Source organism: Girardinichthys multiradiatus, chromosome 15, assembly GCF_021462225.1.
Source record: "Girardinichthys multiradiatus isolate DD_20200921_A chromosome 15, DD_fGirMul_XY1, whole genome shotgun sequence".
In the NCBI taxonomy this organism is placed as follows: domain Eukaryota; kingdom Metazoa; phylum Chordata; class Actinopteri; order Cyprinodontiformes; family Goodeidae; genus Girardinichthys; species Girardinichthys multiradiatus.
In genome coordinates, this window is record NC_061808.1 from 19,457,966 (window position 1) to 19,477,367 (window position 19,402).

The following is a 19,402-nucleotide window of genomic DNA, read 5'->3' on the forward strand; positions in this document are numbered from 1 at the left end:
GTATATCAGCCAGTTTCTAATTATCTAATTGTAAGGAAGGTTGGTCATTTTTATCTTTTAAAATTGATTAAATGCAGTTCACTAAAACATTAACATGTGAATATTAAGATAATATTCATTAATTTAAAACAATTTAATATTTGAACTTTAAATACAGTGTATTTCTCAATTTCGCAAAACGATTTTAAAATAAATGCATGAACTGCTATGAGCAAGCATTTCCTTTCCCTTACTTTCAGTAGAGGACGCTAAAACACAAAGCAACTAGACACGTCGAATGGTTTAGTAACAAAAATGAACAAACTTTGCATACAGTCTAATGTGTGCATTAATAATCACTGATCTCTAAGACAACAACAAATACTATTACAAACGTCTAAAACTGGACAATAAAGAAAAAATCTCAACAGTTTGCAAACACACACCACAAAGCAAACAAAAAAAACAAACAAAAAAAAAGTGCTATGAGACGAAACCTATTTGCAAGCGTAAAGTTATACGATCATTTCCGGAATAAAGAATGCTCCCATGATGCCTCATCAGCTGGAGCCTCGTTGAAGAACCTCTACAGCTCCTGAAGCTTGAGGACACGCCCTCAACTTTGGAAACGGTCCAGTGGCTTCGTGTTTCCCCTTCAGCTGCACATTTCACCGAGAAGAGAAGACAGAAGCAGATATTCCTAGCCCTCTTTCTCCCTTCTCTCGTCCTTTTCCTCTATGGTGAATTCAGCCGTCGAGTGGAGCGCAGCCAGCCGCGTTTAGCTCCCTGTGGTGCGGAGACAGAGGGAAATCCACCTGCCGGAGAGCGGACACACCTCGGGATGGATGCCCTGAAATCTGCCGGCAGAGCCATCATTAAGAGCCCCGGTGTCCCGCGACACACCTGGGGAACTTCAAAGCATGAAAGTGAGTGAGACTAATGTGTGTTTGGAAAGATTACAAGTATGTAATGACAGAGATATGATCTGTCTGAGTGAGAGAACATGAGAAAATGTTGGTAGGATGCTGGTGGACTGCTGTTCTTTATTATTGCTGAGATGTTATTTGCCTTGTGTTGTTTTATTTTATATAAGATAGCAATGAATTTCTTGTTTCTTACAGAAAAGCGACCATAGCAATGAGCTAAAATAGGAACATCTTAAACAGCCGACCAATACAACTGGGCGGAGAGTGTTTATATTATATATATATATATATATATATATATATACATATACATATATTGGTATTAATTTGATTTTAAAATGACTGGACACAACTGGACATTTCTAAACTTTAAACTCACGATGTCAAAGTTTCTGTCTTTGCTATAAAACTATTTAGCAGTTTATCATGGAAACCACTGAGTTACCCCAGTAACAATAGAGTTTAACTGTAACCCAGAGTCGTTGGATAGTCAACGTGTGTTAATTGTTTTGGGGTCATTGCTCCAAAGCCAGTTTTGATGTGTGTTTGTGATCATTGCTGTATTTGGAACACCCCGCCATGACCAAATGCCATCATCCAGGTGCTGGAATTAATTATCCATGTCTAGTAAATTAAATTAAATTCAATTCAAAAATACTTTATTAATCCCAAAGGGAAATTAAATGTTGTTGTAGCTCATTATGAACGTTTCTTCAAAGATCCGTTGTAGATGCTGATGGTTGTGGGCAGGAAGGATCTCCTGTAGTGGTCTGTCTTACAGCAGATCTGAAGAAGCCTCTGACTGAAGACACTCTGTTGTTGTAGGACAGTTACACTGTTCCACACCATAATGCTACCACCACCATGCTTAACAGCTTTTAATAAGCATGCATCTTCCCACACTTTGTATAAAATAATGCAGCCTGGAAAGTCCACATTTCTGCTCTTTAAATGAAAAAGTGATGCCACCCAAAATCTGATTTCCTTGTTAAAAACTTGAGCAGTGTTCTGTAGCTTTCAAAATTTCCATTAGACACAAAAAAAGCAAGTTACATACAATGAGCTAAATCTTTTGGTTTTTCTTCACCTGGGAACTACGGGTACATAAAAAAAAAAGTAAAATCCTGAAAAAGTGAAATGTTTTTTGATGCTTATTTCAGAAAGTAAAACTGATACATAGATTCATTACTCAGAGTGAAATATTTCACTCATTTATTTCTTGTAATTTTGATGGTTTACAGATAATAATAACCCTAATTTAGTGTCTCAGAAAATTAGAATATTACATAAGATAAAATTAGATAGATTAAAAAATATATATATTTTAAACAGAAATGTCAGGTTTCTGGAAAGTATGTTAATTTGTATGCACTCAATACTTGGTTCTGGCTCCTTTTGCATGAATTACTGCATCAGTGCAGAGTGGTAAGGAGGCAATCAGCCTGTGGTTCTGCTGAGATGTAATGGGAGTTCTGGTTGCTTTGATAGCGGTCTTCAGGTCATCTGCATTGTTGGGTTTTTATGTCTCCCATCTTCTTCTTGAAAATACTTCATAGATTCTCTGTGGGGTTCAGGTCAGGCCAAACAAGCACAGTAACCCCATGGCCCATTGAACTAGCTTTTCTGTGAGCAGATGCTAAGTGCCGCTGGAAAACAAAATTAGTGTCTTCATGAAGCTTGTCAGCAGAAGAAGCGTGAAGTGCTCTAAAATGTCCTGGTAGATGACTCAGTTGACGGTGGACTTTAGAAAACACAGTGGACCAGCACCAGCAGATGACATGGCGCCTCGAATCATTACTGTGGAAACTTCACACTGGACCTCAAGCAACATGGATTCTATTCCTCTTCACTATTCCTCCAGGTTCTTGAATTGCAAATTAACTGCAAACTTTAATTTTAATCAGAAAAGATGACTTTGGACCATTGAGCATCCTTTTCACCTAAGTCCAGGTAAGACGCTTCTGACGTTGTCTCTGGTTCAGGAGTGGCTCGACACAAGTAATGCAACATTTGCAGCCCATGTGTACAATTTGCCTTTACGTACTAAATCTTGATGGACAGTCCACTTCTTATGAAGCTCCTCCAAATTATTGAATGGATCTCTGACAAACCTGTCAAGGCTACACTTATGGTAAATGGACTGAACTTATATAGCACTTTTCCAGTCATACAGACCACTCAAAGCGCTTTACACTATAGCCACAATCGCACTCACTAACACTCACACATTCATACACCGATACGCAGATCGGTAGGCAACTTGAGGTTAAGTGCCTTGCCCAGGCATATGGCAGGAGGGAGCTGGAATCGAACCCACAACCTTCTGATTGCAAGACAGCTACTCTTCCTACTGAGCCTGAGTTATCAACTTTGCTAATGCACCTTTTCCAACACCGATTCCATTCCTTGTGGAGGGTGTCTATGAATGTTGTTCTGGACATCTGTCAAGTCAGCTGTCTTCCCCATTACATAACATTCAAATATTTTTTTTTATTGATATCATGTAATATTAAAATTTTCTGAGACAAAATTTTCAGTTTTTATTATCTAAACAATAGTCATCAAAGTTACAAGAAATAAAGGCTTGGACTATTTCACTCTATGTGTAATGAATCTATTTAATATATGAGTTTCACTTTCAAAAATTAGATTTTTTTTAGATGTACCTGTATTATGTAGAAATGCCACAGCTCCTCAAAATAGGATAATTAAGACCGTCCTGCTGTTAGTTGTCTACATCCTTACTTTAAAATCTATTTTGTGCTGATGTATACACCTGATTGCATCTTACTTTCATAATTTTCAATAAGTGTGATGGGTTTTACATTGCCTTAAAGTGTCCCACATGCTAAAGGTCTTCAAAAGTGTTTGGAAAATTGACACAAGTTCCTTACAAAAAAGGAGTGGTAAAAATTTGGATTTATTATAACTTATATTGTTATCGCAATAATTAACAAGAAAATCTACAGCAGGTACACTTGAGGGGAGACAGATTTCTGCAACCTTCTGTGTAAAAATGAAAAATATTTGGCACCTGCATTTGCTTTATGCTCATAGTGAGGTGGGAGATATCTGGCTGTTGGAAAGGGACAGAAACAAAACATTCTACATGTTAGTTTGTTTCAGCACAAGCCAACAAATGACAGGAAGTTGTGAGTGTCTGAATGAAGAGTCCTTGAAACAAACCTCAACCCACCATCACTGACAGATTGTTTCACCGCCTGCAGTCCTGTGTCAACTATGAACTCTGATGCTCCCTCCCTGCAGCCACACTGCCTGTAAGCCTCTAAATACTAGCATGTTGCTTTGTGAATAATCCGATGCCCATGTCAGCTTTCATTAGGCACAGCTAATTAATTTCAAATCCACAAAGATGTTTGCATGTCTTGGCTTTGTAGGAAATGTACTACATAAATGATTTAACTCTGAACAAAACGTTTTCTCATTTATTTACAGTTGTATTGAGTCATCTGTAAATAATGGATAGACACAATGTTGACTTTATAACAAAAGCTTCCATACAAGGCATTAACTTGCCAGTTTGAAAGAGACTTTGTGTCACATTGTTAGCAGAAGGATCTGTATTGTGCTTTTTCTTCTCATTTTGTTGTTTGTGCCGGAGACACTGGACAAAAAAAAAATAAAAATTGGATTGACGGTGTCGGAGCAGAAGTCAGCTGGATTTCAGCACCTGATGACAGAAGCGGTTTATATCTGTGAACTACTGGAGGAATCAGGCTTGAAAAACATGTACACTTCAGTCACACACAGTAAGGGTGACTGCTGATGTCCTGAAGCTACTTAGCAGGCAATTTGCTGAGAGGACAGGCATTTGTGTGCCAGCTTGCAGCGATGTGTCAAAGCTGGCAATCAGAATGTAAAGAAGGTAGCGGTGCAGCTGTCAGGCACAGTCCCATCCAATAGGTGCTTTAAAGTTTAGAAATCAATCAAATATTTGTGTCCTACAAACTGACAGGAAAAATAAACAACACCAGTCAGAAGTTATATGTCCTCATTATGAATGTCATATTTTAAAAAACATTTTAATGCATATGAGCCATTCTTTTCCCCAAGTAAAATGATTCAGTGAATTCCAGACAAAGGATTGGATTCTTCCTTGAATTTACTGTAGAATAATTCACACAGATTGAAAATAATAAATAAAGGTCCAAATCTATGCATGCACCCACTAATATTTGGATAAATGTCCTGAAGCAAATTGTCGCTTTTGTGAAGGTATGTACAAAGCTTGACATTGTTCTGTTGAGAGATTTGAACATTGTTTTGTGTAGAGCTGATTTAATATCATTGGTTTCCTGGCAGGGGCCTGGCTTTACAGTAGAGTTCATCCATTTTTAAGAGGGTGCAGGCCAGGGCCATTTGACTAGCTATATGTTACAGTGCTTAATTAATTCTGTGTTTGGGATATTTGTTCTGTAACAATACCCAACTGTGTCAAAGGGTCGCTCGTCTGACCCAAACTGTCGCCTTAGATGAAACGCAGTTAGATACGAAAAACCCAGGAACTGGGCTTTTCCAAAAGCTGCCAAGGCTCTGATCATTAAATGAAAGATGCTGGAACACCGATGTGTGCTGTGATCTTTAGGTATCAGAATCAGCTACGTTTGTACAGACAAACAAGAAATCTGACTCTGGTACACTTTGCTCTCAATAATAAAGAATATCTTTAATGTGCATATTGACACAATTGACTTTACAATGTAAATATAAGGTGAGATCAGTCCAAGTAAGCATGGTGTTGTTCTGGAACTGTTCTGAAGTGCTCTTCAGAGAAACAGCCTGGGGGAAGAAATTCTTTAGGTATTTAAGTTTTGAGTTTCCTTCTTGTCTGTTTCTCTTCACTTCTCTGTTGCTTATGCTGTTTATGTTTTCTGATTTTTAGTTTATTCATTATAGATTAGGTTCTTACTTCATTCTTGTGTTCTGTTACATTTAGATATTTCTGTTACTTACCTGGACTTCTTTGTGTTCCTGCTCATCTGTGTTAATGAGCCTCCCTCCTTTAGATGCTCTGCATTCTCCCTGTCCCAGCTGCTTTACCTTTTATCTGGTTAGCTCTTCTTGTTCCTTGGTCATTTTTCCATCTTGCCTCTGTATTTAAGCTCACTGGTTTTTGTTGCTCGCTGCTGGATTCTACTGTTTGCCTGCTGTTCATTCCTGGCTCCCGTTATAGGTCCCGTTGTGTTTTCCTGTAAGTTTTGTTGTTTGTTTAGCATTAAATAACTCTACTTACTATGCCGCTCCCTAGTTCCTGGTTGCACTTTGGTCCTGCAAACAACCCACAATTCATGACAGCGTGAGGGTTTAACATCAACATAGACTGAAAGTCTGCTGATTAAGAAAGATGCACTTGCTCCAACACTGACACCTGCACTACAAATGTGCACCACAAAAGTAAATGATTTATAGTCAATCACAAGAAGAACATTTGGAACATCAAGATAAAGCTTTGAAACCTAAGAACACTGTCAAGCATGGTGGTGGTGGTAGCATCATGTCGTAGGGTTGTTCTGATACCAGTGGCCCTGGTGCATTACACAATGTGGATATAATGTTGAAGAATGAGGCAACCTCAACATTCTCCACTGTCACCACAAATCAACAACTAGATGGTTAAAACTTGGACACAGCAAGGCGTTCCAACAGAATTATGATCCTTAACATACTGTTTTTTAAATAGTAAAATAGGCTATAGAAAGCATTCAACTTCTAGAAATATTATACCCCTGATTTAACTCTATAAATCAGGGGTATATACTTGGATGATTCTGCAGTCGTGGGGTGGATCAGAGATAGACAAGAAGCTGAGTACAGGGAGCTAGTGGCCTGCTTTGTGGCATGGTGTGTAAACAATCATCTCATCTTATATATAAATACCTCGGTGTTCACCTGGACAACAGACTGGAGTGGAGATGCAAATTTGAAGCTATCTACAAGAAGGGGCAGAGCAGACTGTACTTCCTGAGGAAGCTTTTTGTACAAAGAAGGATTCTTCATAAAACAAGGAACATTATGGAGTACCCTGAGCATCCTCTTCATCAGACTGTTGTACAACAACAGAGTGTCTTCAGTCAGAGGCTTCTTCAGATCTGCTGTAAGACGGAGCGCTACAGGAGATCCTTCCTGCCCACAGGCATCAGCATCTACAACGGCTCTTTGAGGAAACCTGTATAATATGAGCTACAACAACATTTAATTTCCCTTTGGGATTAATAAAGTGTTTTGAATTTGAATGGAATTGAATAAAGTTCACAGAGTAAGTTAGGTCTGTGCCAAGAAACCAACCACTTTAAATCGGCTCTAATATTTCCAATCCAGTCCAGTGCTGCTTCTCTATAGCCCAGGTCTGGGGAATGCGGCACCTGTAGCCCATTTCCTGCACCCGCCTGTGCACGGTGACTCTGGATGTTTCTACTCCAGACTCAGTCCACTGCTTCCGCAGGTAATCGGCCCTTCTCCACAATCTTCCTCAGGGTCCGGTCACCTCTTCTCGTTGTGCAGCGTTTTCTGCCACACTTTTCCTTCCCACAGACTTCCCACTGAGGTGCCTTGATACAGCACTCTGGGAACAGCCTATTCGTACAGAAATTTATTTCTGTGTCTTACCCTCTTGCTTGAGGGTGTCAATAGTGGCCTTCTGGACAGCAGTCAGGTCGGCAGTCTTACCCATGATTGGGGTTTTGAGTGATGAACCAGGCTGGGAGTTTTAAAGGCCCCAGGAATCTTTTGCAGGTGTTTAGAGTTAACTTGTTGATTCAGATGATTAGTTTCATAGCTCGTTTAGAGACCCTTTTAATGATATGCTAATTTTGTGAGATAGGAATTTTGGGTTTTCATGAGCTGTATGCCAAAATCATCTGTATTAAGACAATAAAAGACCTGAAATATTTCAGTTAGTGTGCAATGAATCTAAAATATATGAATGTTAAATTTTCATCATGACATTATGGAAAATAATGAACTTTATCACAATATGCTAATTTTTTGAGAAGGACCAGTAGATCTAAGACTGTGTGCACCTAGTTCTTTGTTTTTTAAAACCATTTACGTTTTTTATGTAATGGTTCAAATGCAAATATTTAAAGCACAAAACCTCTGAACGGCACTTTATAATATTAATATCAAGCTGCTGACATCTAACATTAGGCTTTTATTGACAATATTCAGTTTATTTGGGGGATTATTTTGCTGTATCTGCTGTTATAAAGAGGCACTAAAAAGAAATTTAATAAAGTGACAGAAAACTCTCCCCACTTTAAACTAAAGGATGAAAGAAAAAAGAAATCGAAGCATTCAATTAGATGATGACTTGGGGGTTACATGCAGAAAGCATAAACAATTCTACCAATAACCAGTCTATGGTTAATGTGTACAGAAATGCTTTTAGAAGTGAAAACTACCAAGCTGTAGAATTTATTTTGTCTTCTTCCTTAACAACAATGTCAGACATATTTAATATGCTGGCCTTCGTTTCTTCAGAAAAACTGTGACACATGCTGCAGGACTGTGTCATTACCCCTTGCTGCTGTCTGTTGTCTGCTGAGGTCAAAGCTTGTACTTGGAGTCCAAGCCTTCCCTTGGGTCATGTCATGCTACAGCATTGTGGGCCTTTGCTGAGTCTCAGACATCAGATGCTCTTGCCCTTGGCAACTAAAGCATTTCCCTGCTGCACTGTCAACATCAATCCCAAATGTTCTCACTTTTGGGTTTAATCCAATAAGATTTTGTCCTTCAGGTTTAGTGTTGTTTTGTGTATAAATAATCCTGTAGTTCTTATGGTATATTATGTTTCCTTCTTTCACATCAACGTATAGCACACACGTTTTTGATCAAAAGTCAGAGTATGTATTTTTTTTGTAGCTTAGAAAAACGAATGAGTTGAAGTAACTGGACCGACCAGTGAATGTATTTGACCGCTTGTGATCTCTGACATTAAATAGAGTCCTTCTGAAACAGTCAGTGGTTTGAACGAATGACATGCTAGAGTCACTGGTGTCAGTTACGGCTGCCCTGAAGGGGCAATTATCTCTCAATAGCTCATTAAGTCTGAAGAACCACCAAGTCAGGGAGGATCATGTCATTGTGACATGATGTGTGCTCTGCAGTCTTCATGGTTCCTTTAACTATGTGGCAAAGGAAGTAATTATAGAGCAAGGATAGCAGGCAAAAAAGGTGAAGGTAAATGTACATTGCAAATTAAAAGACCAATACTGAAAGAACGTACAAGGCATCATTAGTTCAAACATCTGGAAATTTTATATCATTTAGGATGGAAGGAATTTTGGGTAATGCCTGCTTAGTGTTGATTGAGTATGTTGAAATGAGTGGAATGAATAAACATCTCAACCCTGACCTATTGAGACCTTTTATATTTTAAATTTCAGCTGCTTCTGTTTTTAACAAATTGTACTTGGCAGCTCATATACATTATTTTAAGCTTAGACGAGCATACAACAAAGCACGCATTCTTTTCCGCTGTGGAGCTGTGACTGTTTGGTTAGAATACAAAATGTTTTGCCGAAGTTAAAGAATACAACAAAATCTTGTCTATCATGCTGCAGACATTTGATAGGAATGTCCAGATCTTATTTTTGGGAATTGAAGAAACATTGGAATGTTTTATCTTGGATGCCATTGCGCAAATCCCAGCCAAAATCCTAAAGATTATTCCACTCTTGGCAGACCTAGAGCGAACTGCTGATGAGGATTGATGCAGCTTTAACCAACGTAAATTTGCAGAGTCTAGCTAAGCAAAATGGGCACAAACTTGTCAAAAATGAAACATTTGTAGTCCATCGTGATTTAGTTCTGCAGATTCCCTTGCCTGCATTGTTTAGGGTTGATAATGAGTTTTCAAGTAGGAAGCTTTAAAGAAGGAACCCAATCTAATGAATTCTTCATTGCAGCCATCAGAAGATAGTAACACTGTCTGGTATTAATGGCTTGCACTGACCTGATAAATTAAAATAATAAAAGACTTTGCAAGTTTTTTTAATCATAAGTTTGAAAGCTCTTTGGGTTTGTTACCAAATAAATTGTTCTGGTATATCTTTAATAGGATGTTACACTGACCCACCAATTCATGTGATGTATTTTTTTTTTTTAATGTAAAGCTAATAAACAATCATTCAACATTTTTCCTGCTTTAAGTACAACAATGCAGTTTTCTGACACTCTGCAGGACTTTGTGTGACTTTTTGACTCTTTCCACTTCGTCGGAGAACTGTTGCCCATGAGCTAAATCCCCCCTAACAATCTTATTAGTTAGATTATTGTCAAAAGCAAAAGCACTTTGCTGACAGCTCTGCATAGCTTTTCTTTTTGTGTCATTTTACCATACTTATTATTCCACTTGGTTGATATGAAACTTGACAATTTTTAAAGCCTTTTTTTAGCTTTTGTTGAAGCTTCAACAACCAATCAGTCATGTCTGTGACTAATGTCCTTTTTAAGCCATGCTTGTAGTGACACTTTAGTGGTGGCACTGTTTGTTCATCCATGTGCCCTCTTCTTTTACTTTGACTAAAGCATCTAAACATCCCGTACATGAACTGCCTTACAATTTGAGGCTCAGACATTACGGATCATAGAAGCCCCTGAGAGGCCGGAGGGCAGAGGCTTACCATGATTCAAATTTTGCCATTTTTCCTTCACTAGATGTGTTTTGGAGACCAAATACCCCTCTTTTTGGCTCAAATGTATCCGTGCAGAGAGGTGACAGCTCACTGCTAAAAAACTGCATAGTGTAAACCAAGAGGATCCTTGCAAATCAATTGTAGGAAGCCTTCTTTGCTGTTAAAAAAAACATCTATTGAATGTACCTTCTGTCATAGGCAATTAATATGTTTTACAATGACAGTCTTAAACTGTGTTTTTAAGGCACAAATAAAAAACAATCTAGTCTGAAATTAATTACCCATTTAGGCAAAATCAAGTCAGTCCTGCTTGCTTTGGCAAACAGTATCCTCACTAATATTTGGTAAAATCCCCATACCTCAACCACAGGCTTTTTGTAGACATCGATAAGGATCTGTCTTGGTCGGTTTTCTAGAGTGGACATAAATTAAAGCATAGTGTGCGAATATTTAATTAGATATTGAACTAGACTGAAGTGGGCTGTTTTTATTGGTGTTTGCTGTCATTGTCCTGTTGGAACATTTAACCGTATCAACCATTTACTTGTTGATTTGAGGTAGAGGTGAAAATATTACAGGTAGTTATCATAATTCACACCAATTTCTGCACAGCACCAATAACACTATTATAGAAACAGCCCCACAACCTCATGCTGCCACCCCATGCTTGTTAGTTGATACAGTTTTTCTTTGATGATTTCTGTTAGCTCCTCTATACATACGTCTTGTCATTGTAGCCAAATAGCTCAATCTTTGTTTAGTCTGACCATAAAATGGTTTTTCAGTAGGTATTTGGACTGTCCATGTGTAAAAGTGAACATTTTAATCAAGTTTCATGGCATTAACTATGGAACAAGTTTGTTTCGTTAAATAGACCTTCTGGCATGTAGTTTTGTAGAACTGTAGAGGTGCTGGAGTAAACACTAAAGTGTTATTTAAAGCGAGAATGGTAGGTCTGGTTGCCTTACAGTGCTGGAGGCAAATTTGCTGAAAACAAAAGTCTATTAATTTAAACTCGCTGCTACCTCCACAGCCATTTTTGCTGTCGTATTAATGTATGTGTTTGTTGCTTATTTGCTTTAAGGAAAACTCACAATATTAATTTCTCTATATATTTAAAAACTGTGGTTACAACTAATGCTTGTGTTGTATTGCTTTTTAAATGTTTGCTTTCCTCTTTTGATGCCAAATAAAAATGTGCATTTCCAGGCTGCATTTTCTGGTGAAAATTTATATCAGTTCATTGGTCTGGCAGTTTGCACATTTGCATTGGTTTCATTTATACTGTGCATTACCAGCTGAAGCAGATTATTCAAAATTTCTTAGTTCTATAATGTTATGGAGAGGCTGAATTTATTTTTTAGAACTTTTCTCACAAAGACATTTTTCCTTACTTACAGGAGTTGGACAATGAAACTGAAACACCTGTCATTTTAATGTGGGAGGTTTCATGGCTAAATTGGACCAGCCTGGTAGCCAGTCTTCATTGATTGCACATTGCACCAGTAAGAGCAGAGTGTGAAGGTTCAATTAGCAGGGTAAGAGCACAGTTTTGCTCAAAATATTGAAATGCACACAACATTATGGGTGACATACCAGGGTTCAAAAGAGGACAAATTGTTGGTGCACGTCTTCCTGGCGCATCTGTGACCAAGACAGCAAGTCTTTGTGATGTATCAAGAGCCACAGTATCCAGGGTAATGTCAGCATACCACCAAGAAGGACGAACCACATCCAACAGGATTAACTGTGGACGCAAGAGGAAGCTGTCTAAAAGGGATGTTCGGGTGCTAACCCGGATTGTATCCAAAAAACATAAAACCACGGCTGCCCAAATCATGGCAAAATTAAATGTGCACCTCAACTCTCCTGTTTCCACCAGAACTGTCCGTCGGGAGCTCCACAGGGTCAATATACACGGCCGGGCTGCTATTGCCAAACCTTTGGTCACTCATGCCAATGCCAAACATCCGTTTTAATGGTGCAAGGAGCGCAAATCTTGGGCTGTGGACAATGTGAAACATGTATTGTTCTCTGATGAGTCCACCTTTACTGTTTTCCACACATCCGGGAGAGTTACGGTGTGGAGAAGCCCCAAAGAAGCGTACCACCCAGACTGTTGCATGCCCAGAGTGAAGCGTGGGGGTGGATCAGTGATGGTTTGGGCTGCCATATCATGGCATTCCCTTGGCCCAATACTTGTGCTAGATGGGCACGTCACTGCCAAGGACTACCGAACCATTCTTGAGGACCATGTGCATCCAATGGTTCAAACATTGTATCCTGAAGGCGATGCTGTGTATCAGGATGACAATGCACCAATACACACAGCAAGACTGGTGAAAGATTGGTTTGATGAACATAAAAGTGAAGTCAAACATCTCAGATCTAAATATTATTGAGCCACTTTGGGGTGTTTTGGAGGAGCGAGTCAAGAAATGTTTTCCTCCACCAGTATCACGTAGTGACCTGGCCACTATCCTGCAAGAAGAATGGCTTAAAATCCCTCTGACCACTGTGCAGGACTTGTATATGTCATTCCCAGGACGAATTGACGCTGTATTGTCCGCAAAAGGAGGCCCTACACCATACTAATAAATTATTGTGGTCTAAAACTTGGTGTTTCAGTTTCATTGTTCAACCCCTGTATATCGCCACAAGATTAGGATTAAAAAAAAAACAGTAAACTGTATATCAAAAATGAATATGCAATTGCAAATATCTGCTGGTAAATGAAGCTGCTGCCTCTTTCAAACAATTTGTTTCAGGTTGAGAAAAACAAAGTGGCTGCTGTGCAGGAGACCCGACATTCTGTCTGCTGGGACCACTTCTGCGTGCCTCATTTAGAAGATGAGTGATAAAGCAGTTGAGCCTATTTTCTCTGTGTGCCTGTTTTCTTGTGTTCAGCAACTGATCAATAACCAGAGTTTGAGCATTTCTGCTACCTCTTTCTTTTTTCTTTTGAATCCTCAGAAAATGCTAGTAAACGCTCCAGTTTTAACAATGCTCTTTGCATCAGGTGTCAGAGTGTTTCAGAAGAAGGTGCATTGAAAGTAAGCCACTGAGCTTTTTTATTCCTGTGTTCCTGGGGTTATTTGAAGTGTCTAGTTTCCTTTTCCCTCTGATTTCAATCAAAGCTCGCTTCAGTCAAATTTAGCAGTACAGGTCCTTCTCAAAAAATTAGCATATTGTGATAAAGTTAATTATTTTCCATAATGTAATGATGAAAATTTAACATTCATATATTTTAGATTCATTGCACACTAACTGAAATATTTCAGGTCTTTCATTGTCTTAATACGGATGATTTTGGCATACAGCTCATGAAAACCCAAAATTCCTATCTCACAAAATTAGCATATTTTATCCGACCAATAAAAGAAAAGTGTTTTTAATACAAAAAACGTCAACCTTCAAATAATCATGTACAGTTATGCACTCAATACTTGGTCGGGAATCCTTTTGCAGAAATGACTGCTTCAATGCGGCGTGGCATGGAGGCAATCAGCCTGTGGCACTGCTGAGGTCTTATGGAGGCCCAGGATGCTTCGATAGCGGCCTTTAGCTCATCCAGAGTGTTGGGTCTTGAGTCTCTCAACGTTCTCTTCACAATATCCCACAGATTCTCTATGGGGTTCAGGTCAGGAGAGTTGGCGGGCCAATTGAGCACAGTGATACCATGGTCAGTAAACCATTTACCAGTGGTTTTGGCACTGTGAGCAGGTGCCAGGTCGTGCTGAAAAATGAAATCTTCATCTCCATAAAGCTTTTCAGCAGATGGAAGCATGAAGTGCTCCAAAATCTCCTGATAGCTAGCTGCATTGACCCTGCCCTTGATAAAACACAGTGGACCAACACCAGCAGCTGACACGGCACCCCAGACCATCACTGACTGTGGGTACTTGACACTGGACTTCTGGCATTTTGGCATTTCCTTCTCCCCAGTCTTCCTCCAGACTCTGGCACCTTGATTTCCGAATGACATGCAGAATTTGCTTTCATCCGAAAAAAGTACTTTGGACCACTGAGCAACAGTCCAGTGCTGCTTCTCTGTAGCCCAGGTCTGGGTAATGCGGCACCTGTAGCCCATTTCCTGCACACGCCTGTGCACGGTGGCTCTGGATGTTTCTTCTCCAGACTCAGTCCACTGCTTCCGCAGGTCCCCCAAGGTCTGGAATTGGCCCTTCTCCACAATCTTCCTCAGGGTCCGGTCACCTCTTCTCGTTGTGCAGCGTTTTCTGCCACACCTTTTCCTTCCCACAGACTTCCCACTGAGGTGCCTTGATACAGCACTCTGGGAACAGCCTATTCGTTCAGAAATGTCTTTCTGTGTCTTACCCTCTTGCTTGAGGGTGTCAATAGTGGCCTTCTGGACAGCAGTCAGGTCGGCAGTCTTACCCATGATTGGGGTTTTGAGTGATGAACCAGGCTGGGAGTTTTAAAGGCCTCAGGAATCTTTTGCAGGTGTTTAGAGTTAACTCGTTGATTCAGATGATTAGGTTCATAGCTCGTTTAGAGACCCTTTTAATGATATGCTAATTTTGTGAGATAGGAATTTTGGGTTTTTATGAGCTGTATGCCAAAATCATCTGTATTAAGACAATAAAAGACCTGAAATATTTCAGTTAGTGTGCAATGAATCTAAAATATATGAATGTTAAATTTTCATCATGACATTATGGAAAATAATGAACTTTATCACAATATGCTAATATTTTGAGAAGGACCTGTAGTCACTCTTTTATCTATTGCCTTAAAATGTGTTTTGTTTCCAAGAATCACCTTAATTCTACCACTTGGTTTAGGGATAATGTGAAATTTTGTTGCTTAGGCATTTTCTTGCTGTATCAAAAAGAAGGGTGTTAACGTCAAGACCCAAGAAGGATTACATGATGTCTGAGGAATTTAAGTGTTTGCGCTGCTTGCTGTTATCAGTTATCAGTAAAGTGTTGTTTGTACCTCACCCTCCTCCTAAAAACTGTATAACCTTTATATTTCTGTGGCATTCACCTCTCACCTTAAGCTTAAATTTCACCTTTCATGAAAAAATTATTTCAGTTTCGAACAGCATTTTCCTTTATTTTGATGATTTTTTTTTTTCTTCCATCCATTTTCCTATATGTGTATCAGAGCTCCTAGGCACATTTTCCTTAGTGTTTCAGTGTAGAAGTATTGATTTTTAAAAGCATGGCTTCATATTATTAAACAGCGCTCCACATCATATTTCATATTGATTTTTGTTCTCCGGTTGTTGAGAGTTATGTTATGTAAGGTATATAGCACTTTCTTGTGACTCCTGCTAAAAATGTGCTGCGAAATCTCTTTAAAACTCTCAAGGATAAGGCAAAGCTTTCCCTGTCACATCCCTCCACATGCATAATTAAACTTTCTGTTATAGTTCTACAAACGTCATCATTGCGCTGTTTCCCGCAGTCTCTCTCTGGACTGTTTTTAGCACCAACTGTTTCCCTGGCCCGAGGTGAAGTGAATTATGTAATGGAGAGAAACTGAGAGATCGTATCATGGGAAAGGTGCTAGTTCAGGCAACTGCAGCAACAGATATTCAGTAAACAGCCCAGCTTCCTGTGTGTATATACACTGAAACCCAAACATTTTAGGGCTGTTTTATGTCTAGGGCAACCAGCTGGGGATCAGGTTAGGGTGACACTCTGGTGTGAGAGCCTTAATGAGGATGTCTCTGCTGCACTGAGTTTTTTGTGTGTGGAAGAGAAATAATAGAAATATATTTTGTTTGTATGTGCAGGAGTGTGTTTGCATATCAGCTCAGACCTCCTGTCCTACAGAAACAAATCCCTTTTCAATTTTTGTGCTTTTAAAAAATTCAACTCCCCACACTTTTCATAACACATGATGTCTGTTTTTTGAGCTCAGCATTAAGAGCTAAACACACCTACTCCTAAAAATAGCAGTATCCCATCAAGCTGATGGTGGGGAACCTGTGTAGCTCAGTGCTGTCTAGAAATGTTTTGTGCATGCTGATGCAGATCGAAGAAAGCTGCAGAGTCTGAAGCAAATGGAATTAAAATAATTAACTTTTAAAAGATTTCGTTAATATGAAACAAGCTGAACACGATTAACATCCAAAATATTGATCAATTTGTTTTTCATCCGCATTCTTAATTTTTCACATTGTCTTTCACATCAGCAGAAGAAGATTAGGAATGTTTTATTTTCACCCCCATGAGTTGCCTGGTCTTTACAGAGTATTGAAACCAATCTGCTGCAGGTCACTTTAGTATATTAACAGCCTTAGAGGTAAATGGGAAATAGTTGAATAAAAGCATGATTTTCAGGAGGAATTATTCACTCTCTTCTTCTGAATATTTTATTTAAAGCACCCTCTACAATTACTTGCACACCTGGTGAAAGATGTGTCAATCCTTTTTGAATAAATTAATCGTAATGGGAGTGGCTTAATCTCACAGTGAAAACTTGCTGCAGGTCTCTGGCGGTTAAGCTTAAAGACTTTTTTACCACCTTCTTCACTGTGCATGGTGGCAAGATAAACATGGGTCCTCATCCAGCCTTGTTTGTCACAGTTCCAGTTGCTGATTCAAATCTACGGCACTAAGTGTAGATATTAGAAAGTTGAGCAGTGAACAGTGACATTGACGCTCCTTTCAACAGCAGAACCAAACCACCTCCCTCTTTAGCTGACCTTCCACATAATCCAACAGTAGAAGGAACTTTTTAACCAGTTCAGTTCAAAAACAAGAGTGAAACTGCAGTTTAGCAGCTTATTTTAACAACAGTAGACTGGCTAATGTATTATATAGCTGATGATTTGAAGAAAACACAAATCCCACATTGAAGAAATGTTTATAAATTATGGCTGAAACAGTAATCGGATTAATCTCGATAAATCGATTACTGAAATTATCAACTCATTTAGTAATTAAATAATCGTTAACTAGAGTATACAGCCTCTAAAACATGTCGTTTGCTAAAAGAACAACCCACTCAGAGCAGTAGTTAAGGCAAAACTATACAAAAAAATATACAGGTCCTTCTCAAAATTTTAGCATATTGTGATAAAGTTCATTATTTTCCATAATGTCATGATGAAAATTCAACATTCATATATTTTAGATTCATTGCACACTAACTGAAATATTTCAGGTCTTTTATTGTCTTAATACAGATGATTTTGGCATACAGCTCATGAAAACCCAAAATTCCTATCTCACAAAATTAGCATATCATTAAAAGGGTCTCTAAACGAGCTATGAACCTAATCATCTGAATCAACGAGTTAACTCTACACACCTGCAAAAGATTCCTGAGGCCTTTAAAACTCCCAGCCTGGTTCATCACTCAAAACCCCAATCATGGGTAAGACTGCCGACCTGACTGCTGTCCAGAAGGCCACTATTGACACCCTCAAGCAAGAGGGTAAGACACAGAAAGAAATTTCTGAACGAATAGGCTGTTCCCAGAGTGCTGTATCAAGGCACCTCAGTGGGAAGTCTGTGGGAAGGAAAAAGTGTGGCAGAAAACGCTGCACAACGAGAAGAGGTGACCGGACCCTGAGGAAGATTGTGGAGAAGGGCCGATTCCAGACTTTGGGGGACCTGCGGAAGCAGTGGACTGAGTCTGGAGTAGAAACATCCAGAGCCACCGTGCACAGACGTGTGCAGGAAATGGGCTACAGGTGCCGCATTCCCCAGGTCAAGCCACTTTTGAACCAGAAACAGCGGCTATCAGGAGATTTTGGAGCACTTCATGCTTCCATCTGCTGAAAAGCTTTATGGAGATGAAGATTTCATTTTTCAGCACGACCTGGCATCTGCTCACAGTGCCAAAACCACTGGTAAATGGTTTACTCACCATGGTATCACTGTGCTCAATTGGCCTGCCAACTCTCCTGACCTGAACCCCATAGAGAATCTGTGGGATATTGTGAAGAGAACGTTGAGAGACTCAAGACCCAACACTCTGGATGAGCTAAAGGCCGCTATTGAAGCATCCTGGGCCTCCATAAGACCTCAGCAGTGCCACAGGCTGATTGCCTCCATGCCACGCCGCATTGAAGCAGTCATTTCTGCAAAAGGATTCCCGACCAAGTATTGAGTGCATAACTGTACATGATTATTTGAAGGTTGATGTTGTTTGTATTAAAAACACTTTTCTTTTATTGGTTGGATGAAATATGCTAATTCTGTGAGTTAAGAATTTTGGGTTTTCATGAGCTGTATGCCACAATCATCCGTATTAAGACAATAAAAGACCTGAAATATTTCAGTTAGTGTGCAATGAATCTAAAATATATGAATGTTCAATTTTCATCATGACATTATGGAAAATAATTAACTTTATCACAATATGCTAATATTTTGAGAAGGACCTGTACATTTTGCATTTAAGATGGAAAACCTTCGTAAATATGCTCTATCCAGAACTCAATTAGCATAGTTTTAGCTTCACCTGGTTCTAAGTCTGTAAAAGAATCTCCTATTAAGCACCTTTTCCTATCTGATTATTAATCGGTTAATCAAAAAAATTAGTCAACATATTAATCGTTTAGCAAAATATAGTATATTTAATCCAGGACGCTTGGGTGAGATCAGCTGTTTCTTATTTTTGTGTTAATATCAGTTGTTTCTTAGATTGTATTTTGTTTTGTTTTGTTGAACTACGTTGGACCAGTTAAATTTCCTGCTTTTTTGAGGTCAGTTCTATAATTTCCTAATCTATAGCTGAAGCACTTACATTGATTGTCCTGTTACCATTGTGCTCCAGAGACAGGACACCTGAGAAAGTGAGTTATCTGCCTGTGTACTACGGCCATCCATCACACAGCTGGAAGGGTCTGAAGTGCTT

General features: G+C 39.1%; 1 protein-coding gene and 1 long non-coding RNA gene across 3 annotated transcripts in view; one reads left to right on the forward strand and one right to left on the reverse strand.

The window, feature by feature from the left end:
• Positions 1-118: 118 nt before the first annotated feature.
• LOC124881760 lies at positions 119-6,120 on the reverse strand. Its single transcript, XR_007041736.1, has 2 exons — positions 5,880-6,120; positions 119-890 (listed from the first exon to the last, which is right to left on the reverse strand). It is a non-coding gene; the product is annotated as an uncharacterized LOC124881760 (long non-coding RNA).
• si:dkey-71h2.2 (low density lipoprotein receptor adapter protein 1) overlaps positions 781-19,402 on the forward strand; it is a 58,856-nt gene continuing 40,234 nt past the window's right edge. For both annotated transcript variants that reach the window (XM_047387524.1, XM_047387523.1), the window contains exon 1: positions 781-905. In XM_047387524.1, the coding sequence (XP_047243480.1) occupies positions 821-905 (85 nt within the window). In that variant the 5' untranslated portion in view covers positions 781-820. The remainder of the gene's footprint in view (positions 906-19,402) is intronic.